Source organism: Somniosus microcephalus, chromosome 3, assembly GCF_052327205.1.
Source record: "Somniosus microcephalus isolate GS21.2 chromosome 3, FLI_Smic_1.0, whole genome shotgun sequence".
Taxonomy (NCBI): domain Eukaryota; kingdom Metazoa; phylum Chordata; class Chondrichthyes; order Squaliformes; family Somniosidae; genus Somniosus; species Somniosus microcephalus.
Genome location: NC_140989.1, coordinates 217186172 through 217200261, shown reverse-complemented (window position 1 = coordinate 217200261; position 14090 = coordinate 217186172). Strand labels below are relative to the sequence as shown.

The 14090-nt window shown below is 47.5% G+C and overlaps 1 protein-coding gene across 4 annotated transcripts in view; it reads left to right on the top strand.

The window, feature by feature from the left end:
* The window catches only part of LOC147121722 (retinoic acid receptor RXR-gamma-A-like), a 387129-nt gene that overhangs the window by 308228 nt on the left and 64811 nt on the right, over positions 1–14090 (top strand). For 3 of the 4 annotated variants that reach the window (XM_085982169.1, XM_085982172.1, XM_085982170.1), the window contains exon 5: positions 3674–3876. In XM_085982169.1, the coding sequence (XP_085838295.1) occupies positions 3674–3876 (203 nt within the window). The remainder of the gene's footprint in view (positions 1–3673; positions 3877–14090) is intronic. The other variant, XM_085982171.1, reaches the window with a different exon arrangement.

Here is a 14090-nt window from a genome sequence, read left to right as displayed (position 1 = left end):
GACCACCATCTCATCACCAAATCATACCTTGGTCTGTCCCCCTACTCCTCTGGCACTCTTTTCCCCTTTAAGCATCTCGCCTTATTCAACCCATCTTACCTCCCAATTAAAATTCTTGTTCTCTACCGCCCACCCCAGTACCATAAAAATGTTATTACCGAGATATCTTCACTGCTCTCCTCCCTCAGCCTCTGCACCGATCGACTTCTCATCCTCAGTGATTTCAACCTCCATCTCAATTCATCAACCCTCTCTCCTCTGAGTTCACTAGCCTCCTTAATCTCTTCCTCCATGAAAATTCTCTAACCCATATTCACAGCCACCCCCTCGACCTTGCCATCTCTCGTGGCCTCGCTACTCCCATCGTGTCAATCACAGATAAGGCCATCTCTAACCACTTCCTCCTATCGCTCTCCACCCACATCCTCCTTCCCCTCCCCCACCCCTACTTCCTTCAGTGTCTGCCCCTGGAAAAAGCTCTCTCCCAACTCTCTTACAACTGCACTTATGAAATCCCAACTGTCCAGCCTTTGGCCCTCCATTCACCACGACATTTCTGCAGCTACTGATCTGCTCAACCACACCCTCACCACCACCTTTGATGCCCTAGTCCCTATTAAAACAATTACTCTCTCACCCTGGTCATTCCCCCTGTATGGCCCTCATCTTCGCTCCCTTAAGTCCAAGGGACGCAGACTTGAACAGATATGGCGGACAACTGGTTTAGCCATTCACTGCCAGATCTGGCTGGACCACATAAAGCATTATCGGGTCCTGCTCTCGTCTGCCAAAATTGCTCACTATTCCAGAATCATTCTGGAATGCAAAGATAAACCCCGGCTCCTATTCTCTACTGCTAACTGTCTTCTTAAACCCCTCTCCCCTGTCTCCTCCACCCTCGCCTCCGACAACAAGTGTGAAGAGCTCATGGACTTCTTTGTCTCTAAGATTGAAGCCATCCATTCAGCTTCCCTTCCTTCCCCTAGCCCACCGGGCCAAACTTCCTCTAAGGTTCCCCCCTGCCCTAGCCCTGAACTCTCATCATTCTCTCGTTTCTCTCCAATCTCCCCTCATAACCTCTCCGTGCTCATCTTATCCATGAGACCCAATTCCTGCTCCCTCGACCCTATTCCCACCAAACTGCCAACCACCTAACTTCCTTTTCTGGCTCCCATGTAAGCTGACATTGTTAACGGTTCTCTCTCCTCAGGTACTGTCCCCCTCTCCTTCAACTCTGCCGTCATCACCCCTCTCAAAAAAAAAAAAAAAAACCTTGACCCCTCTGTCCTTGCGAACTACCGCCCCATCTCCAACCTCCCTTTCCTCTCCAAAGTCCTTGAACGTGTTGTCGCCTCCCATATCCGCACCCATCTTTCTCGCAATTCCATGTTTGAATCCCTCCAATTAGGTTTCCACCTTTGCCACAGTACCGAAATGGCTCTCATCAAAGTCACAAATGACATTTTTTGTGACTGTGACAAAAGTAAACTCTCCCTCCTCGTCCTTCTTGACTTGTCTGCAGCCTTTGACACGGCTGACTCCATCCTTCTCCAATGTCATCCAGCTGGGTGGGACTGCACTCACCTGGTTCCATTCTTATCTATCTAATCGTAACCAGAGAATCACCTGCAACGGCTTCTGTTCCAGCTCCCGCATCGTTACCTCTGGTGTCCCCCAAGGATCTATCCTTGGCCCCCTCCTAATTCTCATCTACATGCTGCCCCTTGGCGACATCATCCGAAAACACAGCACCAGTTTTCGCATGTACGCTTACGACACCCAGCTCTACGTCACGGCCTCTTCTCTCGACCCCTCCACTGTGTCTAAATTGTCAGACTGCTTGTCCAACCTACAGTTCTGGATGAGCAGAAATTTTTTCCAATTAAATATTGGGAAGACCGAAGCCATTGTTTTCGGTTCCCACCACAAACTCTGTTCCCTAGGCACTCACTCCATCCCTCTCCCTAACATCTGTCTGAGGCTGAACCACACTGTTCGCAACCTTGGTGTCATATTTGACCCAGAAATGCGCTTCCGACCACACATCCACAGCATAACTAAGACCGCCTATTTCCACCTCCGTAACATCGTCCGTCTCCGCTCTTGCCTCAGCTCATCCGCTGCTGAAACCCTCATCCACGCCTTTGTTACCTCTAGACTTGACTATTCCAACGCACTCCTGGCTGGCCTCCACATTCTACCCTACGTAACCTTGAGGTGATCCAAAACTCGGCTGCCCGTGTCCTAACTTGCACTAAGCCCCATTCGCCCATCTCCCCCGTGCTCGCTGACCTACATTGGCTCCTAGTTAAGCAACACCTCGATTTCAAAATTCTCATCCTTGTTTTCAAATCCCTCCATGGCCTCGCCCCTCCCTATCTCTGTAATCTCCTTCAGCGCCACAACCCCCAAGATATCGGCGCTCCTCTAATTCTGCCCTCTTGAGCATCCCTGATTATAATTGCTCAACCATTGGTGGCCGTGCCTTCTGTTGTCTAGGCTCTAAGCTCTGGAATTCCCTGCCTAAACCTGTCCGCCTCGCTACCTCACTTTCCTCCTTTAAGACGCTCCTTAAAACCTACCTCTTTGACCAAGCTTTTGGTCACCTGCCCTAATTTCTCCTTCTGTGGCTCGGTGTCAAATTTTTTGTCTTTTAATACTCCCGTGAAGCGCCTTGGGACGTTCTACTACGTTATAGGCACTATATAAATACAAGTAGTTGCTTTATCTAGCCCGTGCTTTATCTGCGCTGGGAGTGTTTGATGGGTCAGTGTAGAGGGAGCTTTACTCTGTATCTAACCCGTGCTGTACCTGCCCTGGGATTGTTTGATGGGTCAGTGTAGAGGGAGCTTTACTCTGTATCTAACCCGTGCTGTACCTGCCCTGGGAGTGTTTGATGGGACAGTGTAGAGGGAGCTTTACTCTGTATCTAACCCGTGCTGTACCTGCCCTGGGATTGTTTGATGGGTCAGTGTAGAGGGAGCTTTACTCTGTATCTAACCCGTGCTGTACCTGCCCTGGGAGTGTTTGATGGGACAGTGTAGAGGGAGCTTTACTCTGTATCTAACACCTGCTGTACCTGCCCTGGGAGTGTTTGATGGGACAGTGTAGAGGGAGCTTTACTCTGTATCTAACACCTGTTGTACCTGCCCTGGTGTTTGATGGAACAGTTTAGAGGGAGCTTTACTCTGTATCTAACCTATGCGGCACAGTAAGTAGTGTAGATGGAAGCAGAAAGTTGCGAAGGGACATTCAGTTGCGGGAAGAGACCAGCAGCAGCTAATGGTGAGAGTTGGGAGCAGCCACGTGGAGCGGAGAGAGACCACCAGCGCTCGGGATAGCTCAGGAGCAGGGAAATCAGCCAGGGTTCCCTCACATGACAGCTTATCCAGTGTCACCCCTGCTGGAAAGTGCATGCGTGTGGGCATTGGGTGAGGACAGAATCGGGCTTGGCTGAGATTCCTCTGCCCTCGGTGGAACAGTCCTGTCGACCCCTCACTGCCTAGGCTCACGTGCCAAGAATGGCAGCATGGGCGAGGTAGTGGAATGCATTTGCAGGCTGTGCTGGTCCCACGACCTCAGCACCAAGGGCGACGTCCGATTACGCGGTGTAAAATGTTGTGTTTTTCGGCCAGAGTGCTGCTTTTCAATGCAAGTTTCGATTCTCTTTCAGCCGTGCAAGAGGAGAGGCAGCGGGGGAAGGAGAGAAGTGACAATGAGCTGGAGCCCAGCAGCAGTATCAATGACGACATGCCAGTGGAAAAGATTCTAGAAGCGGAACTGGCTGTGGAACCAAAGACAGAGACGTACGTGGATGCTAGTCCAGGAAATTCGGTGTGTAGTACAGATTCACTTCCACCTCTATTTCTGCTTAATGTAAGAACAAGTACTAATTTTTACTATTTAAACTTTACATATTTTTTATTTTGATTTCCTTGTCTTTCTGCGGAAGCTGCTGTCAGTCGCCACATACGTCTGTCTCAGCTGGAGGTGGGAGGTTCTGTTGGACACAGTGCCCATGGTCCAGTGAGGACCAGCACTGGGGGAGGTTTGATAGCACTCTCAATATGCCCCCTTCGCCACTCTCAGCCATCTAATTCCACCCCCCCCCCCCCGCCAATGTACCGGGTGGGTGGGGTCTGAATGACCAGCAGTCCTGTGGCTTGATTCTCTGACCTGCGACCATTGAGTCACATGACTGCTGCTTTACCGCTTGGCCAACCGGGTCAGCTGCTAAGAACATGATTTTGGGATTGGGTAGCGCAGTGCCTTTGTCCTCTGTGACCTGGGGTCGAATCCAACCAAGATCGATGGGATGAAGGTTTCTTCATTCTGCTGATTGTGAGGATCTTACGCCAGAGCTTGACGAGTCTCACAACAATTACTCACGGGCATAACTGAAACTACCCCCCATTTACCTTGCTACTAGCAGCCTCTGAGAGACCTGAGGAGAGCGGGTAAGAGAAATGGAACAATGTCACATTGCTGCAGTAGGAGGCGTTCTCTGGGACAGTGTAGAGGGAGCTTTACTCTGTATCTAACCCGTGCTGTACCTGCACTGGGAGTGATTGATGGGGCAGTGTAGAGGGAGCTTTATTCTGCATCTAACCTGTGCTGTACCTACCCTGGGAGTGTTTGATGGGACAGTGTAAAGGGAGCTTTACTCTGTATCTAATGCATGCTGTACCTGCCCTGGGAGTGTTTGATGGGACAGTGTAGAAAAAGAAAGACTTGCATTTATATGACGCCTTTCACGACCTCAGGATGTCCCAAAGCACTTTACATCCAATGAAGTACTTTTGAAGTGTAGTCACTGTTGTAATGCAGGAAACATGGCAGCCAGTTGCGCACAGCAAGCTCCCACAAACAGAAATGTGATAATGACCAGATAATTTTTTTTGCTATGTTGATTGAGTGAGAAATATTGGCCAGGACACCAGGGATACCTTCCCTGCTCTTCTTCGAAATAGTGCCATGGGACCTTTTACGTCCACTTGAGAGCAGACGGGGCCTCAGTTTATCGTCTCACCTGAAAGACAGCACATTCAACAGTGCAGCACTCCCTCAGCACTGCACTGGAGTGTCAGCCTAGATTATGTGCTCAAGTCTCTGGAGTGGGAAGGGAGCTTTACTCTGTATCTAACCCGTGCTGTACCTGCCCTGGGAGTGTTTGATGGGACAGCGTAGAAGGAGCTTTACTCTGTATCTAACGTGTGCTGTACCTGGCCTGGTGATGGGTGGTCTGTACTGATGGAGCACAAACTGTGCCGGCAGAGGGAGCGTATGAACACCAGCTGGTGTGGTGCTGAGACAGACACCCAGCTTTCCAGCTTTGATTCCTAGTCTGCCTTACAGTAGTGACTGCACTACAGTAGCTACACTATGTGTGGGGCACAGTGAAGTGTTACGGATGAGCTGTGCAGAGTTAACAACAGATCCAAGCCAGAGCAGCAGTGGGAACTAGACAATGGAAAAATCAGCCACATTCACGATCAAGTGTCCCCCCCCCCCCCCACTGGAAGGTGTGTGTGCATGGGCGAGCGTGTATTTGCATGCGTGTCTGTGTTAGTGTGTATCTGCTTGCTTTTGTGCCTGCATCTGCGTGCGTGTGTGTCCGCATGCATGCGTCTGTGTGCATCCATGTGTCTGCGTGCGTGTTGGGTGAGCAAGCTTTGGAGGGGGTGGCTGTGCCACTCTCACTGCCTCGGCCCGCACATGAAGAGTCCGAGCACCTTCAAGAAAGGAGAAACGAAGTTTGGGGGAGGAGTCAATCTCAGAAGGCAGTGGGTCTTTTTGTTAAAGTCATATCTTTTTCTGTCTGTCAGGAAATAGGACTGTAAAATTAGAGAACAGCGAAAGCCATGGCCTGCAATTTGTTTGGACTAGTTTTACATGAAATAGCCACTTAAATCTTTGATAAAGCGTGTCCTGTTGTGCCTGGTAATAGGGTAATTTAGACATTGCTCTGCTCACTGCCATTTTGTGTTCTACGCTCAATTTCAGAAATCATTTGATAGGGAAATAATTGGACAAAGTTAGGCAATGCAGCACGGACTCCCACAGTGCAGGCTCGCTAAAAATCAATTGACTGCAAATATGTTTTCCTTGTGTTTATAATTTGAAGTGAGCTTGACTAAGGGCAGGGCACAACAAGGCTGCATGCATCCATTTTGAAACCAAGTCATTGTCATCGGGATGGAGCAACACAGCTGGTGCACAAGAGGTAGGCCTTGGGTTTCCATAGCAACTGAGCGCAGATTTCTATCTTTCTTCCGATCCTCTGTCTCCCAGATTGAACTATGCTGGTTTAAATATAGTTGAAGTCGAACTTAGGGCTGACAATCTTGCTCAGTCGAAAACTGAACAGGATTTGGGCACTGAACCTCAGGAGCGGGGGCAGCGCAGCTTCACCAGGATGATACTGGGGCCTAAAGGGATAAAAACATAGAGAAACATAGAAGATAGTAGAAGGAGTAGGCCATTCGGCCCCTCGAGCCTGCCCCGCCATTCAATGAGATCATGGCTGATCATCCAAATTCAGTACCCTGTCCCTGCTTTCTCCCCATATCCCTTGATCCCTTTAGCCTTAAGAAATATATCTAACTCCTTCTTGAATATATTTAATGAATTGGCCTCAACTGCCTTCTGTGGTAGAAAATTCCACAGGTTCACCACTCTCTGGGTGAAGAAATTCCTCCTCACCTCTGTCCTAAATGGCTTACCCCTTATCTTTAGACTGTGACCCCTGGTTCTGGACTCCCCCGCCATCAGGAACATCCTTCCTGCATCTAGTCTGTCTAGTCCTGTTAGAATTTTGAATTATGAGGACTGGTTACATAGACTACGCTTGTATTCCCTTGTGTATAGAACATAAGAACATAAGATGTAGGAGCAGGAGCAGGTCATTTGGCCCCTCGAGCCTGCTCCGCCATTCAATAAGATCATGGCTGATCTGATCTTGGCCTCAACTCCACTTCCCTGCCCGCTCCCCATAACCCTTGACTCCCTTACCTTTCAAAAATCTGTCTAGCTCCACCTTAAATATACTCAATTACCCAGCCTCCACAGCGCTCTGGGGAAGAGAATTCCAAAGATTCACGACCCTCTGAGAGAAGAAATTCCTCCTCATTTCCGATTTAAAAGGGTGCCCCCTTATTCTGAAATTATGCCCCCTAGTTCTAGATTCCCCCATGAAAGGTAACATCCTCTCTGCATCTACCCTGTCAATCCCCTTCAGAATCTTATGTTTCAATAAGATACCCTCTCATTGTTCTAAACTCCAATGAGTATAGGCTCAACCTTCCTTCATAAGACAACCCCTTCATTTCCGGAATCAACCTCGTGAATCTTCTCTGAACTGCCTCCAATGCAAGTATATCCTTCCTTAAATAAGGAGACCAAAACTGTATGCAGTACTCCTGGTGTGGTCTCACCAACGCCCTGTACAGTTGTAACAGGACTTCCCTGCTTTTTATACTCCATTCCTTTTGCAATAAAGGCCAACATTCCATTTGCCTTCCTAATTACTTGCTGTACCTGCATGCTAACTTTTTGTGATTCATGTACAAGGACCCCCCGATGCCTCTGTACCTCAGCATTTTGTAATCTCTCCCATTCAAATAATAATTTGCTTTTTTATGTTTCATACCAAAGTGGATAACCTTGCATTTTCCCACATTAAACTCCATCTGCCAGATTTTTGCCCACTCACTTAGCCTATCTATTATCCCTTTAGAGATTCTTTGCATCCTCCACACAATTTGCTTTCCCACCTATCTTTGTATCATCAGCAAATTTGGCCACATTGCACTCAGTCCCTTCATCCAAGTCATTAATATAGATTGTAAATAGTTTAGGCCCCAGCACTGATCCCTGCGGCACCCCACTGGTTACAGTTTGCCAACCTGAAAATTACCCATTTATCCCAACTCTCTGTTTTCTGTCAGTTAGCCAATCCTCTATCGCTGCTAATATATTACCCCCAACCCAAAAGATTAAGGGATGATCTAATCGAGGTGTTTAAGATGATTAAAGAAGTTGATAAGTTGATAGAGAGAAACTGTTTCCTCTGGTGGGGAAGTCCAGAACTAGGGGCATAACGTTAAAATTAGAGCCAGGCCGTTTAGGGGTGATAACAGGAAGCACTTCTTCACGCAAAGGGTAGTGGAAATCTGGAACCTTCCCCAAAAGGCTGTTGAGGCTAGGGGTCAATTGAGGATTTCAAAACTGAGATTTTATTGGGTAAGGGTATTAAGGGATATGGAGCAAAGGCAGGTAGGTGGAGTTGAGATACAGATCAGCCATGATTTAATTGAATGGCAGAGTGGGCTCAAGAGACTGAATGGCCTCCTGTTCCTATGCATTTTATTTTGTGAGCAAAATGAGCCCACTCCTCGTGCCTGCACAGGTTAAGAAGCAGATATTTGCTGTTCGCCTGTGGATTGCCAAAGTTCGTGGGGTAGCCAAACCCCAAAAGCAGGCCGAATGGCCGGTCGTAACTTCACCCCAACTCCTCCCCGCCCCCCCCCCATGCGAATCCCATCGTTCTTACTGATCTGTGGAGTTGTCACTGGCGTTAGAAGTGGTGCAGTCAGGCCCTTTTCGTCTGTGTTGCCTTGAAATATGCCCTGGACAAGGACTCCAGCTACTCCAGTCATTTATGTCTAATTTGGCTGGACATCGGACTGGAGAAGAAAAGGCTTTGACAACAACAACTTGTATTTATATAGCGCCTTTAACGTAGTAAAATGTCCCAAGGCACTTCACCAGAACGTTACCTAACAAGATTTGACACCGAGCCACAGAAGGAGATATTAGGACAAGTGACCAAAAGCTTTGTCAAAGAGGTAGGTTTTAAGGAGCGCCAGAAAGGTGGAGAGGTTTAGGGTGGGAATTCCAGAGCTTAGGGCCTCAGCAGCTGAAGGCACAGCCGCCAATGGTGGAGCGATGAAAATCAGGGATGTGCAAGAGTCCAGAATTGGAGGAGTGCAGAGATCTCGGAGGGTTGTAGGGCTGGAGGAGGTTACAGAGATAGGGAGGAGTGAGGTCACAGAGGCATCTAAACACACGGATGAGAATTTTAAATTTGAAGTGTTCCAGGACCAGGAGCCAATGTAGGTCAGCGAGCACAAGGGTGATGGGTGAACGGGACTTGATGCAAGTTAGGACACGGGCAGTGGCGTTTTGGTTGAGCTCAAGTTTATGGAGGGTGCAACAAGTCATCTGTAAGTGTATCAAACGCCTGCTTCCTGCGAAGGGAATAGAACTAGGACAGGCTGCTCAATGAGACAGCCGAATTGACATTTATCTGTTTGTTTATATGACATTTAAAAAAAGCGGCCATGTGTTGCCGCGGTAACGTGCCTTACCACATGTGGCCGCAGAGCGGGGACAGAGCATGGCAATTGTTGTCGCAAGTTTGGTGCTCGGAATCGAACCGGAAGAGGAGAAAGGAAAGTGTACAAAAAGCATGTCCAGAGCAAAGTATCACCGGCATCTTAGAAGAAATATCGGAACATGAGCTTCTGGCTTCTCAAACTCCTGCTCTTTCCTCCAGCAATGCTCCATTAATGGCCATTAACAGGAGACATTTGTACTCTGCAACATCGGAGTGTTCCAAATTAGGAAGGATTTTGATAGAGTAAATAAGGAGAAACTTTTTCCACTGACAGAAGGATCGGTAATCAGAGGACACACGTTTAAGGTAATTGGCAAAAGAACCAGAAGGGAGATAGAATCATAGAATGGTTACAGCATAGAAGGAAGCCATTCAGCCCGTCGAGCCCATGCCGGCTCTCTGCAAGAGCACTTCAGCTAGTCCCACGCCCCTGCCCTTTCCCCGTAGCCCTGCAAATTGTTTTCCTTCAGGTACTTATCCAATTCCATTTTCAAAGCCACGATTGAATCTGCCTCCACCACCCTTTCAGGCAGTGCATTCCAGATCCTAACCACTGGCTGCGTAAAAAGTTTTCCCTCATGTCACCTTTAGTTTTCTTGCCAATCACCTTAAATCTTTGTCCTCTGGTTCTCAACCCTTCCGCCAATGGGAACAGTGTCTCTCTATCTAGTTTCTTGGAACAATACGTTGTGGAACCGACCAGGCAACAGGCTATTTTAGATCTGGTAATGTGTAATGAAACAGGATTAATTAATGATCTCATAGTAAAGGATCCTCCAGGGAAGAGTGATCATAACATGATAGAATTCCACATTACGTTTGAAGGTGAGAAACTTGGGTCTGAAACTAGATTATTAAACTTCAATAAAGGCGATTACAAAGGTATGAGGAGAGAGTTGGCTAAAGTGGACTGGGAAAATAGATTAGAAGGTAAGATGGTAGAAAAGCAGTGGCAAACATTTAAAGAGATATTTCCTGACTCTCAACAAAGAGATATTTCAGTGAGAAAGAAAGACTCGAAGAGAAGGATGAACCAACCATGGCTAACCAAGAAAGTTAAGGATGGTATCAAATTGAAAGAAAAGGCATTCAATGTTGCAAAGTTTAGTGGTAGGCCAGAAGATTGGGAAAATTTTAGAAACCAGCAAAGGATGACTAACAAAATAATAGAGGGAGAAAATAACTTATGAGCGTAAGCTAGCGAGAAATATAAAAACTGACTAAAAGCTTCTACAAGTATATAAAAAGGAAGAGAGTAGTTAAAGTAAATGTTGGTCCCTTAGAGGATGAGACTGGGGAAATAATAATGGGAAACAAGGAAATGGCAGAGGCATTGAACAAATATTTTGTATCTGTCTTCACAGTAGAGGACACTAAAAATATCCCAGTAATAGTAGAAAATCAAGGGGCAAAAGGGAGGGAGGAACTTAAAACAATCACTATCACTGGAGACAAAGTGCTAGGCAAACTTATGGGCCTAGAAATTGGGTTGGGGCGCCAAAGTAGGGCAAAAGTCGGCGGAGCGCAGGATTTAGTGCAGCAATCGGAGTGATACCGATCGCCAGAAATTCAGTTTCACTGCCGCTCGAGGGACACGGGGCGAGGCTCGAGGTGCTCCGCGTCCCTCTTAGGGTGCTGAAACTGATTATCGCAGCGCAACGTGCCGCAGCGCCACATGCTGTGGCACGGCACGCTGCGGTACTGCAGGCCTTCCTCCCACTGTTAAGGGGGAGGTGCCCGCAACAGCGCGAGCCCCGATCGCGAGTGCCGGCAAATGAGCCCGGCACCAAGGAGAAGTGCCGGGCTCTCGGGGAAACAGCCGGCAATGCCGCGCGGGGGGGGCGGTGGTTAGGAGGCCGGGGGACGGAGGTGCTGGCAGGCGGCCGCCGAAAAAGCGGCCGCCCCGCACCTCCACCTTAACCTGCACCGCTGCCGGCACAGTAAGGCCCCGTGAACCGGGCACGGGTAGCGAGCGGCGCAACTGCAGCGTTCGCTACCAAATATCGCGAACGGGGCACGATTGGGGCGCTGCGCACACTGATGACGTCATCGGTGGCGGCGCAGCGCAAATGCCTAACGCCACCATTAGCGTCCCCACTGAATATCGCCGCAGACGCAGCCAGTGGCGCTACAGCCACTGACTGCCTCTTTAGGCACTAACAGGTGGCGTTACTCACCCAATTTCTCCCCCATGGGTCTAAAGGTTGACAAGTCCCCTGGACCTGATGGCCTGCATCCTAGGATCTTAAAAGAAGTGGCTACAGAGATAGTGGATGCGTTGATTGTAATCTTCCAAAATTCCCTTGACTCTGGAAAAGTCCCAGCGGATTGGAAAACTGCAAATGTAATGCCCTTATTCAAAAAAGGAGGGAGACAGAAAACAAGAAACTATAGGCCAGTTAGCCTAACATCTGCCATTGGCAAAATGCTCGAATCCATTATTAAGGAAGTAGTAGCAGGGCATTTAGAAAATCATAATACAATCAAACAGAGTAAACATGGTTTTATGAAAGGGAAATCGTGTTTGACAAATCTATTAGCGTTCTTTGAGGAGGTAACGAGCAGGGTGGATAAAGGGGAACCAGTAGATGTAGTGTATTTGGATTTCCAAAAGGCATTCGACGAGGTGCCACATAAACGGTTACTGCATAAGATAAGAGCTCATGGTGTTGGGGGTAATATATTAGATTGGATAGAGCATTGGCTAACTAACAGAAAACAGAGAGTCAGGATAAGTGGATCATTTTCAGGATGGCAATCTAACTAGTGGGGTGCTACAGGGATCAGTACTGGGGTCTCAACTATTTTCAAACTATATTAATGTCTTGGATGAAGGAAGCAAGTGTATTGTAGCCAAATTTGCGGACAGTACAAAGATAGGTGGGAAAGCAAGTTGTGAGGAGGACATAGAGTCTGGAAAGGGGTATAGATAGGTTAAATGAGTCTGGGCAAGAATTTGGCAGATGGAGTATAAATGTGGGAAAATGTGAAGTTATCCACTTCGGTAGGAAGAATAGAAAAGAAAAATATTATTTAAATGGAGAAAGACTACAGAATGCAGTGGTACAGAGGGATTTGGGTGTCCTCGTACATGAAACACAAAAAGTTAACATACAGGTGCAGCAAGTAATTAGGAAGGCAAATGGAATGTTGGCCTTTATTTCAAGGGGGATGGAGTATAAAAGTAGGGAAGTCTTACTACAACTGTACAGGGCACTGGTGAGACCACACCTAGAGTACTGCATTCAGTTTTGGTCCCCTTATTTAAGGAGGGATATACATGCATTGGAGGCAGTTCAGCAAAGGTTCACTAGGTTGATTCCTGAATTGAAGGGGTTGTCTTATGAGGAAAGGTTGAGCAGATTGGGCCCATACTAATTGGAGTTTAGAAGAATGAGAGGGGATCTTATTGAAACATATAAGATTCTGAGGGGGCTCGACAGGGTAGATGCTGAGAGGATGTTTCCCCTTGTGGGGGAATCTAGAACGAGGGGGCATAGTCTCAGAATAAGGGGTCGCCCATTTGAGATGGAGATGAGGAGGAATTTCTTTGAGAGGGTCGTGAATCTTTGGCAGTCTTTACCCCAGAGAGCTGCGCAGGTTGAGTCATTGAATATATTCAAGGCTGAGATAGACAGATTTTTGAGCAACAGGGGAGTCAAAGGTTATGGGGAGCGGGGCAGGAAAGTGGAGTTGAGGCCAAAATCGGATCAGCCTTAATCTCATTAAATGGCAGGAGCAGGCTCGAGGGGCTGAATGGCCTACTCCTGCTCCTATTTCTTATGTTCTTATCTACTCTGTCCAGACCCCTCATGATTTTGAACACCTCTATCAAATCTCCTCTCAACCTTCTCTGCGCCAAGGAGAACAACCCCAGCTTCTCCAGTCTATCCAAGTAACTGAAGTCCCTCATCCCTGGAACCATTCCCGTAAATCTTTTCTGCACCCACTCTAAGGCCTTCACATCCTTCCTGAAGTGCGGTGCCCAGAATTGGACACAATACTCCAGTTGAGGCCGAACCAGTGTTTTATAAAGGTTCATCATAACTTCTTTGCTTTTATACTCTATACCTCTATTTATGAAGCCCAGTATCCCGTATGCTTTTTTAACCGCTTTCTCAACCTGCCCTGCCACCTTCAACAATTTGTGCACATATACCCCGAGATCATTCTGTTCATGCACCCGCTTTAGGATTGTACTCTTTAATTTATATTGCCTCTCCTCGTTCTTCCTACCAAAACGTGTCACTTCGCACTTTTCTGCGTTAAATTTCATCTGCCACGTGTCCGCCCATTTCACCAGCCTATGTCTTCTTGAAGTCTATCACTATCCTCCTCACTGTTCACTATACTTTCAAGTTTTGTGTCATCTGCAAATTTTGAAATTGCGCCCTGTACTCCCAAGTCCAAGTCATTAATATATATCAAGAAAAGCAGTGGTCCTAGTACCTGGGGAACACCACTGTATACCTTCCTCCAATCCAAAAAACAACCGTTCACCACTACTCTCTGTTTCCTGTCACTTAGCCAATTCCGTATCCATGTTTCCACTGTCCCTTTTATTCCATGGGCTTTAACTTTGCTGGCAAAGTTGAGGAGAGTTTTTTTTATGCAGCGAGTTGTTGTGATCTGGAATGCACTGCCTGAAAGGATGGTGGAAGCAGATTCAGCAGTAACTTTCAAAAGGAAATTG